The 26,786-nt window shown below is 37.6% G+C and overlaps 1 protein-coding gene across 1 annotated transcript in view; it reads left to right on the top strand.

Moving 5' to 3' along the window:
* LOC118840002 (norrin cystine knot growth factor NDP) overlaps positions 1–26,786 on the top strand; it is a 55,103-nt gene that overhangs the window by 15,126 nt on the left and 13,191 nt on the right. The window contains exon 2 of the mRNA XM_036747514.1: positions 19,772–20,185. Within this exon, the coding sequence (XP_036603409.1) occupies positions 20,012–20,185 (174 nt within the window). The 5' untranslated portion in view covers positions 19,772–20,011. The remainder of the gene's footprint in view (positions 1–19,771; positions 20,186–26,786) is intronic.

Genomic DNA, 26,786 nt, shown 5'->3' with positions numbered 1-26,786 from the left:
AAATCTAGAAAGCAAAACAGTGATTACAAAGAGCCAGCATCGGTTCAACATGATCAAATCATGTGAAACTAACCTCATTTCCTTTTCTTTTTTTTTTTACTAGATTACCAAATTAATAGTTGAGGGAATGCTATAGATATAATTTACTTAAATTTTAGGGAAGCTTTGGATAAAATATCTAATATTGTTCTTGTGGAAAAGATGGAGAGATATGGATTTGACTAGAAATTCCCCAACTTTCTCCATTCTCAGTACCCTGGGTGTCTCAGTAAATTTTTCATGGCACTGCTAGACCAAAAAAAATGCTTAATGGTTTCATTTAAGTAGTTGAGCCCAAACAATGTAATAAGCACTTATGTCCCAACAATTTGGTAGCAATTTTTGAAAAGTAATACACACAAATAAAAAAAATATATTCTTAAATAATTACAGTTACATACTAATGGGATGTGTGCTTTTGTCGGGCACTGCACAGATTCTCAAATCTTGGAATAGGATTAGATACAACTGTCCTCATTTCTGTTCCAAGACAATTTTCATATGAAACTTGCTTTTATCAGAGCAATCACCAAAAGAACAGCTTCACAAAGATGTGGTTTCATGAATAAGACATTACTGGTGTAGCTGAAAATGCATGAAAACAAAAACAAATGCCACATATTGGAGAATGTCATCAAGAGGGATGCAGCATGACCCAATATTAGAATTGTGTATTACCTTGTATTTTGTGCATCTGATAGATGTAGAATATCACTGTGTCGTGCCCCCACCCAAAGTTGAGAACCATGAGATTAGATGATAACAATTGGATAAATTGAGAAATGGGGAAAGAGTAGTTGTTAGTCAGTCAATGTTAAACTGATAGGAGGTCATCAGAGGAGTACTTCCACTGATAAGTTTTGCCTTGTGCTATTTAAATTTTGATCAATAATTTGGATAAAAGTTTACATAGTATACTCATCAAATTTGCTGGTGTCACCAAGCTAGGATGGATAGCCAACATACTGGATGACAGACTCAGGATCCAAGAGGATTCTGATAGGTTAAAGCTGTGGGCTATATCTAATAAAATGAAATTCAATAGGCATAAATGTAAAGTCTTGCCTTTGGGTTCAAAAAAAAAAAACAACTCCACAAATGGAAGATGGGGGAGACAAGGATAAAGAAGCAGCCCTTCTGAAAAGAATCTCAGGCCTTTTGTGCTCTGCAAAGCTTACTATCTGTCAGTATTATGATGTAGTAGCCAATATGCCTCGTAATCTTGAGCTGAATTAGGAGAGGAATAACTTCCAGGAATACAGGGGAGTACTCTACCCTTAGTAGATGGCATCTTGATTATCATTTTCAGTTCTAAGCACTTTTGTTTAAGAAGAACATTGATAAGCTAGAGTGTGTCCAGAGAAGACCAAATAGGATAGAGAAAGGTTTTGATTATATTGTATTTCATGTGAGGACTAGCTAAAAGAACTGGACATGTTTAGCTCAGAGAAAAGGAAAATGGGGAAAGGAGGAGGAGCTTAATAGTTTTGTTCAGGTATTCAGAAGGCTTTCATATGGAGGAAATTTTAGACTTCTGTTAGGGGTTAGAGGGCAGAAACAGAAACAAAGCCTGAAGCTGAATATAACAAGAGGGAAGAAAGACATTTTTGTGTCATGATGTTAGGAAAAAAATTTATAGCTGTTGGGATATAGGTAGTACAGTGGGTAGAGTGCCAGGCTTGGAGTCCGAAAGACTCATCTTCATGAATTCAAATCTGGCCTCAGCCACTCACTAGCTGTGTGACCCTGAATAAGTCACTTTACCCTGTTTGCCTCAGTTTCCTCATCTGTAAAATGGGCTGGAGAAGGAAATGACAAACCATTTTAATATCTTTTGCCAAGAAAACCCCAAATGGGGTCACAAAGAGTCAGACATGACTGAGACAACTCAACAACAGAGCTGGGAGTGGGATAGGCTCCCTCCAGGGGTGGTGGGTTACCTCTCCTTGGAAGTTTTTAAGTGAATGGTTGGTGATTCTTTGTATACAGATTTGATTATATCAGGTGGCCACTGAGGTCCCTCCAACTCTCAAATTCTCTGTTGAACACTTTGCAACATGTACGAGTCACACAATGTTAATGGGTAGGACCTTAGAGGTTATCCAGTGTGCTCCCTCATTTTACAGATGTTCAAGCAGAGACCTAGAGCAATTAAGTGAGTTGCCCATAGTCATACAGATAAATAGTAACAGTGCCAGGACTAGAATTTATTCTAAATTTAGTGATCTTTCCATTATAGAATCAAGAAAATTCTTAGGTTATCAAATCTAACTAATAACCATAGTATGAATCCCTTTAACAATGTCTGAGACACAACTGAGAGACTTGCCTATCTCCCAAAGTAACCTATTCCATTTGGGGCCAGCTATAGATATTATGAACATTTTCCTTATAATTAGCCTTATGTTTTCCTCATATTTCCTTGAAATCTGCCTCATTTCAACTGTTCTAGTGTTAAGGAGAATAAGTCTAACCCCTTTTCTCTATGGCAGTCTTTCAAATACTTAAAGACAGTTATGTCTAGTCAACCATTCCCCACCCTCCACACTGCCCAAGGTCTTCCTTTCATAAGGTGAAACATTTGCAATTCCTTGAACTAATCCATACATGCACCTTAGGGCACAACATACACACACTTTAGACACTAAATTTCTATATATGCTTTTCATCTAGTATCACACACAGAGAGAATTATTAGGGTGTTTACCCATTACTGACAAGTAAATATAAATTGGAATTAACAATATAGATTATTGAATAGAACTAGAGAGAAAAAGGCATAAATTACCAGAAAATAAAGACCTGTGATAATGAAAATAAGTTATATACTCAAAGCTTAGGCATATTCAGGTGTTAAGACTCAACCAGAGATTTAGGTTTGACAATTTCAATTTCTCCCCACCAATGTTTATTACTTTTAACACTGACCAAATATGGAATGTCAAGTTGATAGATGGCGTGTTAAGTTGATTATTTTCAGTTGTGTCCAATTCTTTGTGACCCTATCTGAGGTTTTCTTGGCAAAGATACTGGAGTTTTTTGCCATTTCTTTCTCTTATTTTGCCGATGAGGAAACTGAGGCAAACAGGGAGTGACTTGCCCAGGGTCACACAGCTAGTAAGTATCTGAGGCTAGATTTGAACTCAGGAAGATGAATCTTCTTGAGTGTAGGTTCTATCCACTGCACCACTAAGCTGCCCCAGTAGATGCTTGACAGTTGTATAAAGGACTAGAAGCAACTTCCTCTTCATTTTCTCTTTTGCAGCATCCTTATTTGGTAAGGAGTATTATTTATTATGATTTCCCCCAGCTATCTTCCTCATTAATTTCTCTTCCCTCATCTTTGCCCTCTTTTCTTCATTTCTTTTGCTCAAAGACAAATATGGCAGTGATTGAAGTTACCATTCATGGTGAGATGGCTTTGAGAAGACACAGTCAACTCTATCATAAAGGCAGAATAGTATTTTAAGTCCCATATTTTTATGCATTTTCTACACAGAACAGTTACACAGTGAGAGTCTTTTTCTTCCTACAAAAGGAATAATAGAAATATATTAGGAAGGACAATGATTAACTGGCAAGAATCCAGAGACAAGCCACCTGACTGAAATGGCTTGAAATCATGCCGAATGAAGGTGTTTGAAAGAATTGAGGTTATTTAGCAAAGAAAAGGGCAGACAACGGGGAGAGGGGATAAGATATGCTAGCTGTTTTAAAGTATTTGAAGGGCTGTCTCATAAGAGGGATTTGAATTATTCTGGTTGCTCCCAGAGGTCAGAATTAGTAGTATAGCTGAGTCCCAATTAGTGTGAATAATGAATCCCCTGTAGTAGTGGAATATATTTGGACATTCAGACACTATTGGAAGTTATAATTATGTAAAATGTGGTAATTGGTTCCAGCCCAATGGAAATGTGCAGTATGAATTCAAATAATGTGATCGCTTTAGGGGGAACTCTATTGTTTGCACTAATTGGAACCTAGGTGTAATTGGTGGGAGAGGAACATTTAGGTGCAATGTTGACGCCGGTAAAAACTTCCTAACAATTAGAACTATCCAAAAATAGACCAGTCTTTCTCTGGAGAGAGTAAGTAAGCTTTCTCACATTTCAGATATTCAACTAAAGCCTAGGTGTTAACTTGCCTGGTATATTGTGTTCAGGTATGGCTTTGACTAGACAGTCACTAAGGTCCCTTCCAAATCTGGAATTGTGAGAAAGAATGGCTGTAGGAGAGGGAGCAGCAGTGCCTTTCAAGGGACCCGCGGGGTCCAGCCTGAAATAATGGACCACAGCTGCTGCTGCCTAATGGGCCTGCCATTGTCTGGAGCCCCAGCTCTTTGGCTTGTTAAGCATTGTGTTACCGTTCAGCACTGTCTTGGCTGCTACTAAACATGTAGCCCAATAGGAATAATATTAAAAAACATTCACTGAGTGTGCTAAATGCTTTACACAATCCAACATGCTGTTTGCAGTTTATAAATTAAGCACCATGGGAGAAGGCATTCCATTTATTTTTTGAGGCATTTGCTTAACCAAAGCCAACTAGAAGACTCTGGATACCTAGGAAGGGGATGGCTGGCAATTTGTACTCCCAAATTTCACCTGTTTCCTTGATTTTCTAATTCTATTGTAAAAATCTGTTTACAAATAACCGCCCTTTTGCACTTCTAGTCATCAAATATTTTAAGTAATTTATTTAGCTGAAGAGACGACTAGAATATTATTGAATTTGAGAATTGGAAGGATCTCAATGACTATCTAGCCCAACACATATTTGAAAAAATCCTGATTACAACATACCTGAAAAGGATCATGCAATCTTTGTGTAGAGATTTCCAGTAAGGTGGATACCACCCCCTCCCAAGTCAACCTGTTCCACTTATGAAGAGTTCCTTTTTTTATTTTAAATTTTATTTTCATTTCCAAATTCTCTCTGTCTCTCCAGTCCCTCCCCCACTCATTGAGAAGGCAAGCAATACAATTCCTATTATACACGTGAAGTCATGCAAAACATTTCCATATTAGCCATGTTGGGGGAAAAAAGGCAAGAAAAATGAAGAAAGTGAAAAAATATGCTTCAATTTGCACTCAGGGTTTATCAGCTCTCTCTGGAGATGGATAGCATTTTTCACCATGAGTCCTTTATGGGGAATTCTGATTGGTAAGAAGTTTTTCTTGACCTCAGACTTAAATTTATTTCTTTGTAACTTCCATTCCTTGTGTCTGGTCTGGAGCCAAACAGAACAGGTCTAATTCCTCTCCTCTACATGACAAGTATTTTGTCCTCCCCTCCCCCCATCTCTTTCTGTGAATCTTCTCTCCTCCAGGCTAAACATTCCCAGTTCCTTAAGTCTACCGTGATATGACAGCATCAGTAGCATCAACAGCACATAAGACTGGATTGAAAGTTAGGAAGACTATGAAATTCAGTAGTTGAGTAACCCTGGACAAGTCATTTAACCTCCATGTGCCTAATGGGTGGGGAACCTACAGCATCAAGGCCACATGTGGTTTCCCACCCCTGGAAGACAGTGAACTCCCTATGACTTGTCTCTTAATCACAGAGGTTGTAATCTGCTTTGGTGGTGAAAGCTACCACATTGGGAACTCCCTACACTGAAGACCACAAGATAGTATTTGAGTAGTCAGTAGGAAGAGTAAGTATAATCACCTGCCTTCCTCTCTGTTTAAAAAAATAAATGAATAAAACTATGTACCAGTGAGAGCAGGATAGACACTGGATCTTTTCTGGGGCCATGGTTTTGTCATCTCATTTGCTCAACACAGAAATTGGTTCAAGGGAGTTAAATCTGAATTGATCGTTTAGAGCTTATTTCTTGGCATGAGCTTAGCAGAAAGAGTAAGAAAGTGAGTAATCATCCCTCCTTCTCCCCACCACACCCCCATGTAGATGTGTATCTTATGCTTGCAATAAGAAATGTAGGGACCACAGTTTCTCTCTAGAGCTTACTCTTTAGAGGCAACAGAGGAAAACTTTAGTATTACTAAGCTTGATTGTCAGCTTTATCCAGTGATTTTGAAAGGCTCTAATTCAGATAATATATAACAAGTACTTTCAATATATTTTATATTATATATACACACATATATGTAGAAGGCATTTATATATGTAGAGAGAGACAGAGACAGAGAGAAGTCTAATTCTTTGTATCATACTTTAAAATATCTATGTACTATGTACTCTATTGTAAGTCCTCTAAAACAAAAAAACCTTTAAAGGTTCAGTATCTGGCATAGTGCCTTCTATGCATTAGGCATTAATTGGATTCAGTGAATTGAATTAAATTGACCGTTTCAAAAAATCACATCCACTGTTGCCACCACCAAGAAGAGCAAAAATGATGGGCAACAGGTTTTAAAGGCAATTTTGAATAAGCTTGCAAACTCAAAATTTCCAAAGGAGGAGTCTACATTTATTAGTGCTAAAAGCCGTCTGTAGGGAAGATGTGAATCCCAAACCTCCTTTTTCCATTGCCAGGTGAGTCAGAGCCAGGATGAGGCCAGCTTTGGCACTCTCTGCCCTCTGTAGTTTGCTTAGCCTGTCACTGAAATAAATTATGTGAGTACAGCATGGTATCATCTGCCAGTTTGGAAGGTCAACATACATGAAAGCCAGCCTGTGGGCATAAAACAAACTCTTACCCAGGAGACTAGGCCTCTTTGTGAACTTGTGTTATGCTATACCACTCATGAATAACAGGTGGGGGATCTGGGCACCAGTTGTTTGGATTTTTTTTTCCATTAGTACCACTTGGAGAGTAGTTCCAAAAAATAGGCACTACCTCTGACTACAGTGGTTTCTTGTTAGAGACATTAAAATGCCCACTCAATGGATGGTTACAACTCATTGTCTTATCTGCTGTGTGGAATCCTGTATCTACAAACATACAGAGAAGTACTGCTATAAATGGCAACTTCCTGTCTCTGATTAGGACAGGGTTATGAAATTCACTATCATTGCTTTCACAATATATGGCATTTAAAAATTTTTAAACAATAGTTGATTGACTTTCTTCAATCCTTCAAACATCTGTGATTTTATCAATATGGGTTTCCTTTACAACAATATAGATCATAATCTCCCTTTAGTATATGATCTTTTAAAATCTCTGAGGCCAAAAATGATATTATCCTGTGACCAACCTGGTGATAAGCTGCTCTGAGTTGATTTCAGTTGGTCCACATGTCATCAATATCACTAGTACTTGAGGAGGCCTTTTTGGAGTGGCAGGATTTAACAGCTTAAGCTCTGCTGGTATAGGCATCCAGTAGGCAGGATTGCCTCTGTGACATGATGAAGTTTTGGAGGAGGACTTGAATCCTCCTTGAAAATTAATTTAATTTGGAAATTTTTATAGTAGCTTTCAAGATAATAAGATGAACACCAGAGTATCACATAATCAGGATTTGAAATCACTGGTTCACAGAATCTCAAATTGAATGGAACATGGGGTTATCTAGTCTAATCCAGAACCGAACAGAGCAATATCTCTGACAAGTAACCATTCAGACGCTACTTAAAGACTTTCATTGGTGGAAAACATACTGCCTTCCAAGGCAACCATCCTCCTTTGGAAGGCCTTAGAATGCTTTTGCTTACGTTTGCTTAAAATTCTCTTTGATCCTCCCTGGCATCTGTTTTCTTGCTCACTTTGGCTGATTTTGCTCTAGCCCATTTATTGGCCCTTCTAAGCTGTAAAAATGGATAACAACAAAAGTAACAGAAAAAATAAAGATTCATAAATAGTCAGAGCTGGAATTGACTTTAGATATCGTATGACTTATTTCATACTAGGTCGTTTCTGTGAACAGCTCTCCTTCCATTCCTTGATCCAGTTTAGCATTTCCTCCACTCTGAATCTTGTCATTTCTTGGTGCATTATATTTGAGTGCTTACAGCAAAAAACACCAATCTTACATTGCCCTGGATTCTTACCTTTTCACTTTGAAACAGCCTTCTGTCTTTGTCAGAAACTTTCACATGGTTGTAGAGTACTCCTATTTCAGGTTTTAAAGTAAAATCAGAACTAAAATGCTGAGGCTCGAGAGTTTTAAAGGAAAATTGACTCCTCCTAGTAGGGAAGCAGTCTTGCCTTGGAGTACCGAATGGCCACTGATTATGGCTAAAGATCCCAAACTGTACCATCTCCCTTTTATGTCCTCTTCGTTAACACTTCTGGGTCCCAGTCTCCCATATCTGAAGTGGAAAAAAAATAAGAAGTTTTATTTGAGACTATGAACAGGTTTGGGGTTCTTTATTTTTATTTTTTTGTCTTTTTTTTATTCTGGACCTATGGTTTTATTAGTGGGAGACTCCTAGTGAGGAAATTCCTTATACCAATCTGGAACCACAACTGTTCTTACTGTTTTTGGTCTTGGAGATCTGTCCAGCACATGGAGATATTAAACGTCATGCCTGTGGTCACACAGCCAATATGTGTCACAGTCATAACTTGAACCCTGAACAACTCATTGTATTCATTACCCTCTCTCCATCCTCCCCCTCTTCTGAACCTCCCTATTCCTGTTGAAGGTACCACTATTCTTTCAATCACCCAGACTTTCCTCTTGGATAAGTCACCAGTAACAACCTCCAGCAAGATTGAATCGGCTCTGAACTTACACCGCCTCAATACTCCCCTGTCCCTGGGACCCCTCCAGGAGATCAGTCTGATTCAAGAGGATAAAGGGTAGACTTTGATCAGAGTTCTCCCTTTAAGGTGAGGGGCTGGATGAAGCCACCTCACAATTTCCCACCTAATTGCAGGTACTCACTTCACCAACTTGTCAGCTTCTTTTTATTTTATGTGTTATCTTCCCCAATTGGATTGTGAATTCCTTGAGGGCAGGGACTGTCGTTTGCCCTTTTTTGTACCCCCAGCTCTTAGCACAATGCCTGGCACATAGAAAATGATTAATAAATGTTTATTAACTGACTGAATGATCCATGTTACCAATTGGTATCATCCTAGACATCCTATCACCTAATCTCATTCACTCCACAAACAGTTGCGACATCTTATTTCCTCTCCATTCACAGAGCTGATAGCAAACATAAATCAAAGACGGTATACAGAGGAAAATATATACCAGACAATATATGGAGTGAATGATCTCTCCCACTGGGTTCAACCAAGAGAAAAACAGTCCTAGATCTCACCTTAGGGAAATTCCTACAAAGTCTCTACAGAGAGGGACAGGATCAAGGGCTTGGATTCTCTCTCTCTCTCTCTAAAACACACACACACACACATACACACACATATACATATATATGCATATGTATCAATGTGCATATATGTATTGCAGATATACACATATGTACATATGTATATGCACATCTATACACATACATATATACATGTGTAATATGACTCTCATGGTAATGAATATGTTAGGACTAACATATGTAATATCTTGTGTCACATAAGATATATATGTTATATAATATGATGTAATATATGTGTTCTATTATATTATATTATGTTATATAGTATATGTATTAATCCTATTAGGTCATATAAGATATTATATGTTGTATTATATAATATAATAGATCTTATGTTAGTTACATAGGTCTATCTATAGTTAGTTATAGATATAGATATATTATACATGTTAGTCCTATTATGTAACATAAATATTATGTTTATTACATTACATTACATTATATTGTATCATATTGTATTATATCATATTCCTAACATATAACTATGAATGCATACTTACTGGATGGATAGACAGATAGATAGATAGATAGATAGACAGATAGATAGATTAGTTTTTACATATCATACATCAGTATGGGATTTCCCAGTGTGAAAACTACATCTACTTCTTCCAACTAGCAGCTGGTCTATAATTGGTCTATGATTTTAGAAAGTTGCCTAGACACTGAGCGGCTAAGTGACTTGGTCATGGTCATAACGTTAATATGTATCAGAGGCACTACCAGAATACACACCGTCCTGACCTCAAGACCAGGCTTCTTTCAACTATGCTATGCTGTCTAACCATGGTTTCTCTGTTTTGTAGTTATGAAGTAGTTGTTTAAAAAATTTCTAGCATAAGGATTTTTACATTTATCTCTACTAAATTTCATTTCATTATATTTGACCTAACAAAAAGATTTGGCCTGTAAAGATCTTTGTTTTTCTTGACTCTTTTGTCCAATGTGTTATCTATCTTCCCAGCTCTGAGTCATCTGAAAATGTAATAATAATCATGCCATTTGTGACCTTTACCAAATTATTGACAGAATCCTGAAACAGGCCATGGTCAAGCACAGATCCCTGAGACAATCCACCAAAAACCTCCTTCCAAGTAGGTATTGAGCCATTAGTAACCATTGCTCTTTGGATCCAACCATTCAAACAGCTCTGAATCCACTTAATTTCACTATTCCTATCCTCTCACTTTTTCCCCAAGAATAACACAAGAGACATCTTTAATAATATCTAGGCAAATTCCATCTATATTATTCCCTGAACCTACCAGTCTAATAACCTTGTCCAAAAATAAAATGAGGTAAGTCTGGAAGAATCTGTACTTGTTGAAGTCATGATGGTTCTTTACTACCTCTCCTCTCTTTTCTAGATACTCATTAACTCTCCCTTTACTAATAGTAATCAGAACTGCATCTGAAATTTCACTGACATGAGCAAACTCCCTCTGAGATTCAGTTGCACCTTCTCTGGAACTTAAGTCTTAGGGAGTTGACTAGAGGACTGGGAGGTTGAGTGCCTTGCAAAGAGTCATCCAGGCAATATGAATCAGAGAAGAGACTTACACCCGAGTGTTCACAGGTTCAAGGTCAGCTCTTTATCTACTATACCCCACTGCCTCCCATTAATAATATTACCGAAATTGAATGTAAGTTTGCTGGCCTATGGCTTGTCAACATTATTCTCTTCCACTTTTTGAAAATTGGGATAATATTTGCCCTCCTCCAAAACTGACATACATTCAGCCTCCACAATATTTCAAAGATATGGCTCACCATATGGCTTACCATGGCTCAGCAATCAAATCTGTCCAGGATATAGGTCAGCTAGACCAGATGACCTGAATTCATTAAGAGCAATTAATTAGACATTCTTACTATCCTTTTACTTATCTTGGATATCAACTACCTATTTACCATTTTTGTTCTATTCTTTCAATTTGAAAGACATTTCTTCCCGGAAAAAAAAATAGAAGGAAAATGGGAATTAAGCCTTGATTTGTCATTGGTTAACATTGTCCAAGCCACCTGGGACAGTCCAATTCTTTCACTTTTCTCTTCCCCATCCCCATATGGCTTTCATTGTTACAAATGAAAGGTGTTACAAAGGTCTTAGTGTAGTTGTAAGATTTAGTAGCTAGAAACTGTTGGGATATCACTCATATGCATATGGAATACAATATAAGAAAATAAAAATGTGTATACAAAATATGTATATCCTTTTTGTTGTCCTTAGCTCTCTTCACCAGCTCACTTCAGTATGAGCTTGAACACTCATGACACTGTGATTTGAGCAGAGTGAAAGCATTAAAAACTGGGAGGTATCAGGAAATACTTCTGTAGGAACTGAGTTAAGCTTTTAAGGATGTAGCAATCCTTAAAGTAGAGTTGGAAATGGAGCACGTTCCACACATGGGCAACAACCTGTGCAAAGGCCTGGAGCTAGGGTGCCATGTTAGGTTCAACAAATAGCTAATAGGCTAGTTTGGTTGGAATTTAGAGTGTATGAAGGAGAGTGATATAAAATTATGTTGGAAAAGAAGATGGTGGTCAGATAGTAGAGGGCCTTGAACATCTGATTGAGATTTTATTTTATCCTAGAGGTAATAGGGAGACACTGAAGATCTTTTAGCAGGGGAGTAACATGTTGACACCCATACCCTAGGAAGACAGTTGGTGGTTGTAGAGAAGAAGGATTCTGGAATCCTTAGGAGACCATTACAAAAGGCCTATGGAGTCCAGATGAGGAGGTTCTGAACTAGGAAAGTAGCTCTGTGGTGAGGAGTGGGGATAAGCAGATAGATGTGAAAAAATCTTGAAATCAATAAGATCCAGCAACTGATGGGATATAGAGGATAAAGAAGATGATTCTCTCATTACAATCCTACCCAATTAGAAGGATGTTAGTACCCTCAATAGGAAAAAGGGATTTCTGAAGAGCAGTTTAGTGGAGAAGGTAATATACTCTTTTTTTTGACAGTTTGAGTTTGAACTGCCTATGTAGCATCCAGATGGAGACGTTCAATAGGCAGTTGTTACTGAGACTGGGCTGGAGTTAAAAGAAATTAATGATTAATTTGGGGAGTCATCTGTGTAAAGATAATAAGTTAGCCCATAAGAGGAGATAATCAAGGAGAGAGAAAAGGGCATAAGACAAAACTTTGCAGCACATATGCATTTACAATTCGGTAAAAGACAGAAAAAGAGCAGTTGTACTGGTAAGAGAACGGAGAGAAAATTGTCATGAAAACCAATGGAAGAAAGGGTCATCAAAGGCTGTAGATCACCCAAGGAGAATAAGACTGAAAAAAGACCCACCGAAATTCACAGTGATCAGATCACTGATAATCCTGGAGAGAAGAAATGTTCACTGGTAGCATTAGAAGCCGGAATGCAAGGGGTGGAGAAGTGAATAGGAGGTGAGGAAACAGAGACAAAGAGTGTATGTGACTCTGGTAGTTTAGTTTGGAAAGCAGAGAATAGATAAAGGTTAATAACTTGGGAGAATAGCAGGATAAAGAAGGTTGCTGCTGCTTTAAGAATGGAAAGAACAGGAGATGGTGGATTAGTAGAGATTTAAGATGAAAGAAAGAATAGGGTCAAACTCCTTGATGATGCAGGTGAGGATGGAATGACTGGAAGACACTGGAAGAGACAATAGAGGAGAGGTTAGCTTTGGCAAGGAGAAAAGTCATGTCTTCCTCACATGCTATTACAAAGGAGGCAAGAATGGGTGATTTTGTAAAGAAGTTTTGAGGTATGAAGTAGGAAAGAAAGGGAGTTTATGGGAGATGGCTTCTATGTTTTTCAGTAAAATTTGATATACAGGCTTTGATTAGGCCACTCCTCCTTATGATTTACCTCTCATGAGATGTTTGAATGACCCTGGGGCAACTTAATTCTTCTCTTATTCATTCAACAAGTATTTATGGAGTCTACTACATGTAAGACAAGCTTAGCGTCAATGTTTCTGTAATTTCTTTCAGAAGAGAAAGAAACAAGTTTTTTTTCTTGCTACTGAAAGTGTGTCTTCTCCAAATTGTCTCTCGCATTCTTTCCTTTGATTGAAAAGCTCTCTTTTCCAGAACAAGCACTGTTGTTATTGCTTAGAGTTTATTGTTACCAGGAATGACCTGAGAGATAAACTGCCTTAGGTTAAGGGGCTTATTAATTTTACAATGAAACAGTACATTTAAAATTTCTTTTAGTTTGATTGAAGTCTTTGGGTTTTAAATCACATTTTTTTCATATACACACCACCACCAAACAAATATATATCCACACCCATACTCACGTCCCACCTTCCCTTATAGCAAAGAAAATTAGTTAATGAAAATTAACTGAAACAGCAATCATGTCTGACAGCACATGCAACATCACTTGTCCATAGTCTACATCTCTATAACTAGGTAAAGTAAGATGATACATTTCTTCATCTCTTTTCTGAGTCCAATGTCTTTCATAATAACTAAACAGCAGAATAGTACACTTTACTTATCGATTGCGATTTTTTTGTTTTCAATTTTATTTATATATTTTGAGTTTAAGAGTTTTTATACTTAGGGTTTTTGATTTATTGCTTTTCCAGTTTTTTTTTTATTTCATGCGCCATTTATTTGTATGTTCTTTTTCTCTTATGTTGATCAAAGTGTTTAGAGACATAAATTTCCCCCAATGGTTGTGTTGGCTGCACTCCAAAAGTTTTGGCATAATGTCTCACTGTCATAATTTTCTTTGATGAAATCATCTATTGTTTCTATGTTCTCTGACCCACATATTCTTTATGATTATATTATTTAGACTCCATTTAAATTTGAAGGCTTTCTCCAGATGTCCTTTATTTTTTATATTTATTATTACTTTGTATTTGCTTAACATTTGTACTTTTTGTGTTTGCTTGTGAGATTTTTATGCCCTAGAACAGGGCCAATTTTTGTAAAGGTGTAATGTGCAACTAACTTATAAGTATACTCCTTTCATATTCTATTTAATGATCACTAGAGATCAATCGTATCTAACTTTTCTAAAATTTCTATTCCAATTCTTCATTTATTTCTTATTTATCTTTTATGTTAGACTGGTCTAGGTCTGAAAGAGGTGCATTGAGATCCCTAACTATCATAGTTTTTTTGTTTATCTCTCTCTGTATTTCAATGCACACACACACACATACACATACATACACACATACACGTAACATAGAGGTGGTCCCAAATACATATGTATATATATATATATATATATATATATATATATATGTGTGTGTGTGTGTGTGTGTGTGTGTGTGTGTGTGTGTGTGTGTATACATACACATACATACAAGTGGTCCCAAATGTCCCAGTGCAGTTCAAACCACACTAAGACTTTTGGTACTCTCTCTCCCTATCTTTCCACATAGATATACATATATACATTTATATTGATATAGACATTACTTTAATATTTATGATTTCTTTAAGAATAAACTAATTTCAATGTTTTAAATATATCAAGTTTTACTGTTGCCTTTGAATGAGATCATGATTATGATGATCACCCCCTTGCTATTTTGTATTTACCTGAAATATAATAAATTCAGCTTCAACCCTTCTTTTTAACTGTGTAAATCTTTATGCTTCATGTGCATTTATTGCAAATTACATATTAATTCTGATACTGTCCTCCATTTTATGGGTGAGTTCATCCCATTTGCATGATTATTAATTGTATTTTACCTTCAAAATTTGCCCTTATAATTTTCCTTTATTGCCCCCCATCTCAATCTTTTAAAAAATGTTTAAAGTAAAGGAGTATGATCAACATTACTAAACCATAATTAAACTGGTCTAATCTGACTTCAAAGTTCTTGTTCCCTTCACCTAGCCCAGATCCTCATCTGAGTTTCTTACTTGTTTCATTCTCTATCGTGTGACTACTTCCATGACAACTCTGACTCTTCTCCTTTTAAATCATTACAACATTGTTTATAGGAGATCTCAAATCCTTTAGATTCTTTCATGTCATCATCTTAACTTAAAGAATACATTTTATATGGAAATTTTGAACAGAAAGTTAAATTGAAATCACAACTGATTTCATCCCATTGTGCTTTATAAATCATCTCTTAAAGTCCCTAGACAAGGAGCTGAAACCAACATCCCTGTGCCCTACTTTGACCCTGCTACTTTTTGAAACAGAACTAGCTATGGCAGTGATAAATTATTATTTAAGAAAAGATAGTGGTATAGATCGAGATCAAGAACAAGCAAAGGATCTTAATTCTGCATCTTCTCTCCGCTCCTATTGCCAATCATAGATGAAGGACAATGTCCATAGATCATAAGAAAAAAATAGAGTAAATTGATGTCTTCTTTTTCTTAGAGCAATCAAAATCCAGCAGAGATAGGTAAACATCAAGAAAATGTCAGTAGGACTTAAATCTATGTGAAAATCATTAATAGTACATCGCTTTAACATTGTTGTATTTGTCCTTCATTTTTGAAGAGGACCATGACATCAGGGAAATGATGAAATGACTTGCAGTTGACTTTGATTTGAGTGACAGAGGTATGTGCAAGGTCACCAACCTCACTTTCTCCTCCAGAGCCAACTGGATCCAGCCACCTGATATTCATCAGGATGACTAGAGATGACCCAGGATGCAATAGGAGACCCACAAAAACCTTCATTGTTTGAATTAGAAAGTCCTTGAACCCTCAGTAGAATGTAAACTCTTTAACAGCAGGAACTATTTGGTTTTTTGCTTTTGTATCCCCAATGCCTAGCTTAGAGTCTTACATAAAATAGTTGCTTAATAGATGCTTGTTGAATTAAATTTAATTCAATATAATGCATAAGGGAAAACTCTTAAGTGGGCAATGAAAGAGAAAATAAAACATGACTTCTCCTGGGTCCCCAAACTTGCAATATGTAACTATGTTTAATTCCAATTGAATGAATTAATCAAAATAGAAACTGTGATTAATCTGAATAAAGATGTACTCTCCAAAATGTAATTCCTAATTATGCACTCCTCTGTACATGAAGATAATACTGAAGACCCAGAAAAGAAAGTTCTCAGTGCCAAAGTCCTTGGCACCATTAAATGGTTTAACATCAGAAACCCATCTCTGTTAAGTAGCAGAAATTCTCATTCCTCCAATCAGTTACCAGTAGCAATGCTTTTCTTCCAATCAGCCCTTTCAGTCAATAGAGCTGTCCTTCCAACCAGCTCAGATTCCTCCTTCCTTCTATCCTCCCAACAGATGTAAAGCCTGTTTCATTCTAGGCATCTCAGCGTAGCCTTTTTCAGCTTTCATTTTGATTGCTTTTCTATGAGCCACCCACTCTACTGGGCTCAAATTCCTTTACAGTAGCAGAGAGAAGTTGAAGTTCTGAGTTTTCCACTTATCCAGACTCAGCTGGGCTTAGCTCTCCTCCATTCTGCTTCTTTCAAGCATCCTACTAATGCAGTTTCAGCTTTGATTTTATCTTATTCCTACTCTTCTTTCTCTTTACTCATCTATTCTTCTGGCTTAAAGCAGGTTCTCCCCTCAAGACATGACTTACCTCTATCTTAGGGTGAGAACTCCAAATTCACATTTCTTTCAGATAAACCACAAATAGGCAATATACAATTGTCTCGTATTTACCCAAAGTTCTAATTATGAGTTTTTCAAATACCAACTTAAAATCTTGATAATTAATTATATGTTAGCTTCTGAGAAACAAGATACTTCAGACATTTTTGCCTTCAATAAAGATTTTTATTTGAAGATGACTTTTTTTCTTCAGGTCTTCTCAAAAGGGTCTCAGTTTCTGAATACTTTTCTCTAAGGGGCTGCTATTTCAGAAATTCTCTCAGAGCTGGTTTCCTCCAATTTCTACAAATAATATTGCCCAAATCCAAAAACATTTCATTTGAAGCTTAGCTGTCAGTAAAAGATATGTGATTTTCCAAAAGCAAACCTGCCCATCCTCCTTCACATTGCCAACTCTAAGTCCAATTCATTGTCCATCTGTACTGTTTGTTCCAGAGAAGCATACTATTGGACAAGATATATAATATATCCATCCAAATTCATGTTGAAATCTGGGAAATAGACTATCTTCAATCATTCAACCAAAAATCATTTATTAAGCACCCATTATCTACTCTGTTTTTCCTGTGTTTGTAGACAGACCAAACTTCTTTTCATAATTACTGATCTTTTCCAGAAGGATCTACAATTTCCTAGAGCTTGATGCAATCAACACAATATTATCATCAAACAGGACAATCTGGAGGACTCATAAAACCATATAATCAGAGTTGGATACAGAGCCAAGACTAGGATAGGTCAACCAGGACATTGGTCAAGGGTACTAACACCCAGAAGATGCACCTGTTTCCCATGACATTTCCTTACCTGTAGAGCCTACATCAGAGCTGGCCCCTTGCATCTTCACCCCAAATAATCCTGCTTCCTTGCTCAGCCTTGGGCTGCTAACCTTGAGGGACACATTGCTATAGCAATCCTCTCTTAAGTCCCACCTTCCTTCATTGTCTTTTCTACATACTGCCACTTCTCCCAACTTTCTTCTCCCAGGATCTGAGAGAAAGATGTGGCTACACAGGACTGGGTTATATTGTCTGTAACTGGACTCCTTCCCTCCCCCCAGATGAGTTTGCTCTAGGTTGTCAGAATTTCTAGTAGATTAGAAAGGACCTCAAGAGTATAACCTTTACCCGAATTGTGAATCCTGTCTACAATAGACCCAACAAAGGGTTTTCCCCCCAATATTGACCATTCAGTTCAAAATACTTAATATTTTCCCCTGAGCTATCCATGTTCTTACTCTGTCTGTTATATTGTCATTAGTGTTCCACATATGGCAAATGGCTGATTAGAGCTAGGACTACAGCCCCTAACCAAGGTTGTCCTTTGCAAAGCAAAGTTAACTAGCTCATCAAAAGGATGGAACCCATGATTTTGGCCCCATTGGCATTATGCCTTGATAATTTTTGTTATCCATAAAGTGTGAGAACTATTTTCTACCCTCAATAAAGAATAAAATTAGAATCATCTGTCTGAAGTGTTTTATGAAGACTAAACTTATAAATACTATGCTTCTTTACTTAGGACATAATGTCATAGCCCCTAAATTTCCCAAACTTTTGAAAACAGTTTAATATTATGTATATATATATATATATATATATATATATATATATATATATATATATATATATGTATAATATTGTGTGTGTGTGTGTGTGTGTGTATAATCTGGCTTCCTTTTGTTTTGTGGCATCCATACTTCCCATGCAGCATGAGAGTTTTAGAGTGAAATAATTTGGGGAGACTTCTGTCCTCTTCTCCTTGTGACAAATGAACTTGTGATGACATCAACGAAGAGCCACTACTCTACTCATCCTTTGCCCTTCCAAATCCCTACATGCATTAAGAATAAAGAGAATCTGCAGAAATGTGTGATTTTGCTCACAAACACCATATGTGTTTCCCTTTAGGAATTTTAAGATGCACTGGGGGGCAATATGAAGCAAAATGTATATTTCAGATGTAGTGTCTCATCCAAGTGGATGGCACACAGATCAGGGACAATAACAGAAGTCAAAAATTAGGTGGGTGGATACATGGAGATGGGAAAAAACGAAGTCTTTAACTGATAGAGAATGAGAGCCATGATTCCACCCCTAAGGGATTGCTCATTACTCTTGACCCTGAATCATCTTTGTTTTCTCAGGGTTTTTAGAGCCAGATCTCTGGTGAGTTGAGGCTGTCACTGATGGCTTAGTGAGAAACTGGACAAACATCCAAAAGGAAAAGAACTGAGACCACCCAACTCACTCACATTTATGGCTTTAAAAGAAATTTCGTCTTTCACATGGGGAACAAATTATACTCATTCTTAAGAATATGCTTTTAACCAATTAAAGCAACCACATGCTCCCATTAAATCAGAGCGTGCCATTGGACTAGGATGAGTATACTCAGTGAATTACTAACTGGGAATTTGGGGATGAGAGTGGAGGGGAGGTGTAGCCTAAAGGCAACTTAACTCTTATCGCTAAAGTACTTAAACTAAAAGTACCTTGAGATGGACTTCTTAGGATCTACTGTAAGGATGACTTTTGCTCCCACAAAACATTTTTAGATTGTCAGTATCCTATCATAATGGTCCTTATTGTTGTGAAAAACAATAACATACTATACCATAATGTACTACTCCATTGATAAAGATAAGAAATGAGGGAATAATAGTAATAAGACGAATAACAAATAATAGACTGGCTTTGGAGTTTGAGCCTCGAATTCTATTTCTGTCACTTCCTAACTGTGCGTCTGTGGGTAAGTCATTAACTTCCCCGATGCTCAGTTTCCGCATCTGTAAAGTGAAGGAGTTGAACTCCAATGTCTCTTTAAGCTCTAAATCTCCAGTCCTCTAATCCTATTGGTTTCTTGGAGAGTTTGTGTCTGACAGATGATTTATATTCTCATTCCAGCTGTGCAGGGGTTGCCGTGAAGGATTACAAGCAGCAAACCGTTTTGCCTTCTCCCAGCACCAAGGAACACAACATCCAAAGGACAATGACAACCCAGAGGCCTCAGCCAGATTTTGCATTTTCCCTGAAAAGAACTAGGTCCTAAGATTTGAAGGTGTTTTTTTTTCTTTTAATACTCTACCTCCCTCTGCTGTTATTACCGGGAATTTTTTATTTTATTTTATTTTATTTCTTACAACAATGAGAAATCATGTACTAGCAGCATCAATTTCAATGCTCTCCCTGCTGGCGATTATGGGAGATACAGACAGCAAAATGGACAGTGCCTTCATGATGGACTCTGACCCCGGGCGCTGCATGAGGCATCATTATGTGGATTCTATCAGTCACCCTCTGTACAAGTGCAGCTCAAAGGTAAGTGAGTCCCTGGGAAAACGTCTATACCTAGAGTTGGGTCACCAGGAACACGAGGAAAAGAGTCACTATGGGCTTTTTGTTTTGCTTTTTTGCTTTATCATATTAAGGAATCACAATCTTTGAGTCTGGCTGCTAGGGGACTAGCTTCAGGAGGAAATTACCTTTTCAAGGGCTTCCTGCTACGTGTTATACATTCTTTGAGAAAGACAGTGTCATTTGTCATTTGGTGCTCTCCTCGTGGTATCAGAGTGCTGGCTTTGGAAGGAGAGGAGCTGGGTTCAAATCCTGACTCTGATACTGGCACCTGTATGACTTTGTCCTTGCCACGCCATCTCTCTGGGCCTCAGTTTCGCTTTCTGTAAAATGAACAGGCTGAACTATATGATTGTCCACCTCTAAGATCCTAAGGATTTCTAAAATCCTATGCATGTATTAGCACCTAGTCTTATGGAAGCTATGTCCATCACCCAGAGATTTTGTGAAGAACGTGTGTTTGCCTTGAGGTTGTGGTTTTATAGGTAATGGCTCCTTCTGTTTCTAAAACTTAAAAAAAGGCAAATAGTACTTATTTCCACGTTCTTCTAGTAAAGAATGAAAGAACAAATAACAACAAAGAGGAAATAAGAAAACCAATAATAAATACAGGCAGCTAGGTTCTTGTCGTTCAGTTGTTTCAAACTCTTTATGACTCCATTTACTGTTTTCTTGGCAAAGGTACTGGGGTGATTGGCCATTTTCTTCTCTAGCTCATTTTACAGATAAAGAAACTGAGGCAAACAGAGTTAAGTGACTTGTCCAGGGTCACACAGCTTAGTAAGTGTCTGAGGTCAGATTTGAATTTGGGAAGATGAGACTCTAGGCCCAGAGCTCTGTGCCCTGCACCACCTAGCAACCTTAGCTACAGTCAGGAATCCATACTCAAACACTTACTAGCTGTGTGACTCTGGGCAAGTCATTTAACTTCTGTGGACTTGAGTTTCCTCTTCTGTAAGATGGGTATAATAAAAGGACCTGGGCTGCAGTGAGGATCAAATGAGATATTTGCAAAGTGCTATCAATTATTATTATTGTAACAGCGTTGAGCTCTAAAGGGCCCCTGAAGAATAACAATAAACTTGCATCACTTCTTCACTGTGTGTCTGTGGGTAAGTCACTTAACTTCCCTGGTCCTCAGTTTCCTCACCTGTAAAATGAAAGGGTTGGACTCTAATGTCCCTTCAGGTTCTAAATCTGTAAATCTTCCTCTAATCCTACTGGTTCCTTGGAAAGTTTATGTCTGAAAGATTATTTATATTTTCATTCCAGCTGTGCAGGGGTTGCTGTGAAGAATCATAAGCAACAAACCCTTTTGGTGGCATGTTCAGAATTGGTGGAGTTAACCCATCTAGACATAGAATTAATGCTTTTGAGTTACCGTTTCAATTCAGAGGTGTGTCAGGCCAGCAAAGCTCCCCAGTGAGTCCTGAGCCAGCCCAAAAGGTAATCTAGAAATGTTTAACAAAATAGATGAAAATACAATACAACACAGATAACATTAATTGGTGAGTTTTATGTCAATATGCAGCCAGCAGGAGTCTATTTCTGTTTTGAGTTTGACCTGGTTTAAGCAACTGATATTCTTGGTATGTCATGGCAAAAAGGCAGATATTTTCAAAGCATTGATTATATATTATTCATTCATCCACTCAGCAGCCATTTATGAAGAGCTTGCTATGTGCAAAATACTATACTAGGCACTGAGAATTGTTCTGGGTGTTAGAAAGGCATCACGGTGTAAAGGAGAGCACATTATGCAGAACCCAGAAACCTCACTTCAACTCTGACCATGACCATGAGCTCAGATCTAGTTTCAGAACAGGAGTAACAATGCATTATCTACCTCACAGGGTGGACAGTGGAAGTGCTTTGTCACTTTAAGCTTCTCTATTGAGGTGATTATGGATTATGTCATCTTATAAAGCCTTAGTCTATTACACATCCTCCTTGACTGATCTCAGGGACAAGTTTGTAAGGAGGAAGGCCTTGGTCAAAGGGCCTTGACTCCTGTCCAGAAGGGAGAAAGGGTAAGGAGGAAAAGGGCATAGCAGTTAAAACTTGGTTTTCAGAAATTGTGACTTTGGTTTCACTTGAGGGTCACTGCCTCTAAACTTACACAGCTGTACCTCCATTTTTCCAATCAATGAAATATGGGTAATTCTGGCTGACCTTGGAGATGTTCATTTTTAGCCATAATCAATATATTCTCCAGTAAAAATGGAAAATATTTTAGAAATTATCACTTTAATGATACTATGCGTGGATGATACCAACCATTAAAAGTAAGGCCAAACTGGTTTCTGTTAAGCATTCATATTTTTTAATTGTTTATCACCTTCTTCTCTGATTAGCATTTAAGCTTTCTGAATGATTGTAGTCCAATAAGGTGATGTTTGTTTTTATTTTTGGTGAGGCCAGATTCTGAGCTAAGTCACTTTGGCCATCACATGTCTGTGGGAAAGGATACATATTTTCCACTCTAAGAAAAGCTCTCTGACATTTATTTGTATTTGAGAGACTCAAAAACAGTGCCTGGGTAACAAAATTAAAATTTTGCATGGCCACAATCCTTGTTAGGAAAATCTAACTAAAAGAAATTGACAATAAGATAGAAAGGCATTTTTACAACCATAATGGTTCAGAAATGACTGGCCTGAGTATGTCACTAGAGTATTTTATTTGCTGGTTTTTCCCATCACCCTTGCTGAGGCAGACAGTCAAACTATTTGAACTTTTTCTTTTGCCTAAATTATTTTGATTGGATCATTGAGGGCAGACTATGCTTTATTTGTCTTTACAAATAGCAGGTGTACAATAGATATTCAATAGGAACTGAATTACACTTGGGAAACTCTGTCTTCCATGAAGGTCCCCAGAAAAAGCTGCCCTAGATTTGAAACACTTAACGTGTCAGCATCCACTATAGCTAAAAACCCTCCACCAACATGTTTACTTCTAGCAGTCAACTATAACACACATTTACTTCAAAACCAAAGACATTTGGTCAAGCAGCATAGCAAATAAAGTGATAATTTTAAAAAATCCCTTCATGCATGTGTGGAGCACACTCTTCCACAGGTAAAGGAAGATACATAAAGAGGATTCATATGCACACATGTAATGAATATGAGTGTACATGCATACACACATATGTGTATTGTGTATGCATATTTATCTAACTACCTATATCTATAATGTATCTGTGTGTGTATGTGTGTGTGTGTGTGTGTGTGTCACTTTGAGCTTCTCTATTGAGGTGATTATGGATTATGTCATCTTCTTATAAAGACTTAGTCTATTACACATCCTCCTTGACTCAATCTCATAAAAAAATTTGTAAGGTGGAAGGCCATGGTCAAGACAGCCTTAACACCTGGGAAGTCATATATGCTGTACAGAAGGGAGAATGAGTGAAGAGGGATAGACAGACAGATAGACAGATAGATAGATAGATAGATAGATTTATATTTATATTTATATTGAGATCAATGATAGATATAGACATAGGTAGGTAAATGTAGATAAATATAAGTCCTATGTAAAGGAATGTATGCCAGGAATCCATGTAACTAGGGGCAGACATGTAAAAGTCATACATACAGAGGACATGGTGACCAGGTCAGCTCATAACCAAAGTATTTCATGGATGTTGATGTCCTTCAGTGGTATCACCATGCTCTCTCTGCTACTCCTATCAACTAAGCTGAGCACCCCATCTCTGTCCTAATTATAATATTCACATTTTTCTATGGGCATTTTTTTACAATGTCTCTGGTAGGCATATCTGCTGGTCTTTTGGTTGTTGGGCTTCTGTTTGCTCTCATCTTATGGGCTTCAATCCACCAGGACCATCTACTATGTCCTTAGCTCCTTTTTGCTAAAGTACAGTGACTAGAAAGCCTTCTTCTAAGCAAATGCATGCTAACGCTTCTTTAGGCCATAGTAGAACACCTAGCTGAGGCAACAGACAAAAGCCAGAGAGAATAACTTGGGCAAAAATTAAGTCTGTTCTTTTGACTTTCTGTTTCTGGTCCTAATTCAAAGTCCATGGTGCCAGAAAACTCTCTTACTTGGGGTGAGAAATTTCTCGTAACTACATTTAACCTCTTATGGGAAACCTGTGTTCCTAAATTGCAGGTTGGAAATTCTAAAATATTTGTCATTGTGGTCATTCAGTTGTTTTCAATTGTGCCTGACTCTTTGTGACCCCATTTAGGGTTTTCTTGGTAGAGATACTGGAGTGGTTTGCCTTTTCCTTCTCCAGCTGATTTTATAGATGAGGAAGCTGTAGCAAACAGGGCTAAATAACTTGCCCAGGGTCACACAGCTAGTAAGTGTCTGAAGCCACATTGGAACTGAGGAAGATGAATCTTCCTGACTCCAGGCCCTGCACTCTATCAATTGTGCCATCTAGCTGCACTTCTAACATATAAACCAAAACAAATCAATCACAAAAACATGGGAACTGAGTGGAAGTTAGGGCTACAAAGCACACTTTGTTCCTAAGATTCTTCCCAAATAGCATAAAAATGTAATTGAGTAAGAAAAAAAGCTAAGCAAAGGTAAGGTTACTGCCCCCCCCCACCCCCCACTCCTCTTATCCACATCCTTGACTTTATTAGCTTGATTCTGTGCTATATTCTGGGCAGCACAGAACTTTGCTGCCCTTTACCCCAACTCATCTCCTGTTTTTCTTCTTTTCTTTCTTTTCCTTCCTTCCTTCCCTCCTTCCTCTCTTCCTTCCTTCCCTCCCTCGCTCCCTCTCTCCCTCCCTCTCTCCTTCCTTCCTTCCTTCCTTCCTTCCTTCCTTCCTTCCTTCCTACCTTTCTTTCTGTAAAACCGCACCAATCGAATTCTAAAATAGTGAAGAGAAATGTCAGACTGAGGTAGAAGCACTCGGGAAATTAAGGGAAATTGAGAGGCACGAGAAGCAATTAGATGAATAGCAGATAGTTATAACAGAAAAAATACAATAAAACCTCATTAATTTATATCTCATTAATTCACAGTTCATAATTATTTGTACAGGAGCTAGGCTAAAGTTTAGCAAATTATTCTCTGAGTAGATCCTTTCAAATGTACAAATTAATATAAGATCTTATCAGAGTGGGTATTCAATCCAACAATACAGACTGCCACTCATCCAAGCCTATCTATCCTGTGTGATTCTTGTTCATGCTTAACATGATTTCACCACAAGGGCTCCACTCAATGTCCAGGGCGACTTCTTCATTTCTCTTGACATTTCAAAGACACAGTAGATCATAGTCTATACCTCAATTAACTCTTGCTCTTGTCATATGACTGACCATCTCCTCTTTCACTCAGACATTTCTTTGATGATATTTCCTCTGCTTCTCCATCATCTCTTGTTTGTAATATTTGGCAGCCTGTTTGTGCCCACTAAGCATTTATCAATTGCCCTCTGGGTGATACTCATTGTCAATTCCTCAGAGACTACAGGGTTCCCAGTATTTGTAGCTATCCAATAACACCAGAAAAATATTGATATGCAGATATGCATTATCTGCCATTTGTTCCAATGTGTCTTTTATTTTTTGGCTTGTCAGTTACTTCATTTTCCTCTTGAGTGTTCTCTTTAGCTTTTCATTCTTTAGTCCTCCTTTGTCCTTCCTGAGTCAGTTCCTCCTCTTTACACCTCTCATAGAAACATGTAGAATCTGAACTTGAAGATTATTCAACTTTAAATTTTCCTCAATTTCTCCCAAATGTATCCTCCCCAACCTCAATCTCTGGTCTTCTTCACCAGTCCAAGAAGGTTGTGGGAGGAGTGACAACTTTCTTTTCTTTCTTATTAATCTCAGGTCCTTCCCTCTTTCTTGTTACTCCTCCCACAACCTTCTTTTTTTTCCCACAGAAGCCAACACCAGATTATCACACAATTTACAGCCATGCAACATCACTGGAAGAATGTTGGCATTAAAAAGATGGACATTTGCTTCAGAGAATCATTAAAATAAGCTCATAATTTCAAATCTTGGCCCAACTCATAACCCATTTTTAGTACCTGCTCAAGGTAGATAAGTGACAGACAGATGGATAGATAATATGCAGGTAGATAGATAGATTAATGATAGATAAGTAGAAGGATAAATAGATGGTTAGAAAGATGATACATAGGTAGATAGATAGCGAGAGATAGATGACAGAGATAGATAATAGATATAGACAGATGATAGAGATAGACAGATGATAGAGATATAGAGACAGAGATAGATAGATAAAGACAGATGGATGATAGATATAGATAGATAGATAGATATACACACTGGACCTTCGCTAACATACTTCAGCTCTTCATCCTGAAGCCTCACTCATTCCTATGATTCAAACATTGAAAGCACCCTCTGCTCCTACAGCCTCTCCTAGTGATTTGATGGCTCCTCCCAAAACTTTCATTTAGAGAAGGCATTAGAGCCAGCCAGGTGTCTTTCCATGTCAGGCTGTACTCAGATATTTCTTTATCATGCACCTGAGATGAATACCAGCACCTTTGTTGTTACCCCTCCCTTTTCAGTTTACCTTTATTTGTTGACTTCCC

The sequence above is a fragment of the Trichosurus vulpecula genome, chromosome 2 (genome assembly GCF_011100635.1).
Source record: "Trichosurus vulpecula isolate mTriVul1 chromosome 2, mTriVul1.pri, whole genome shotgun sequence".
Lineage (NCBI taxonomy): Eukaryota > Metazoa > Chordata > Mammalia > Diprotodontia > Phalangeridae > Trichosurus > Trichosurus vulpecula.
Note: the sequence above shows the minus strand (reverse complement) of the source record. Positions and strands in the feature narration are given on the sequence as shown.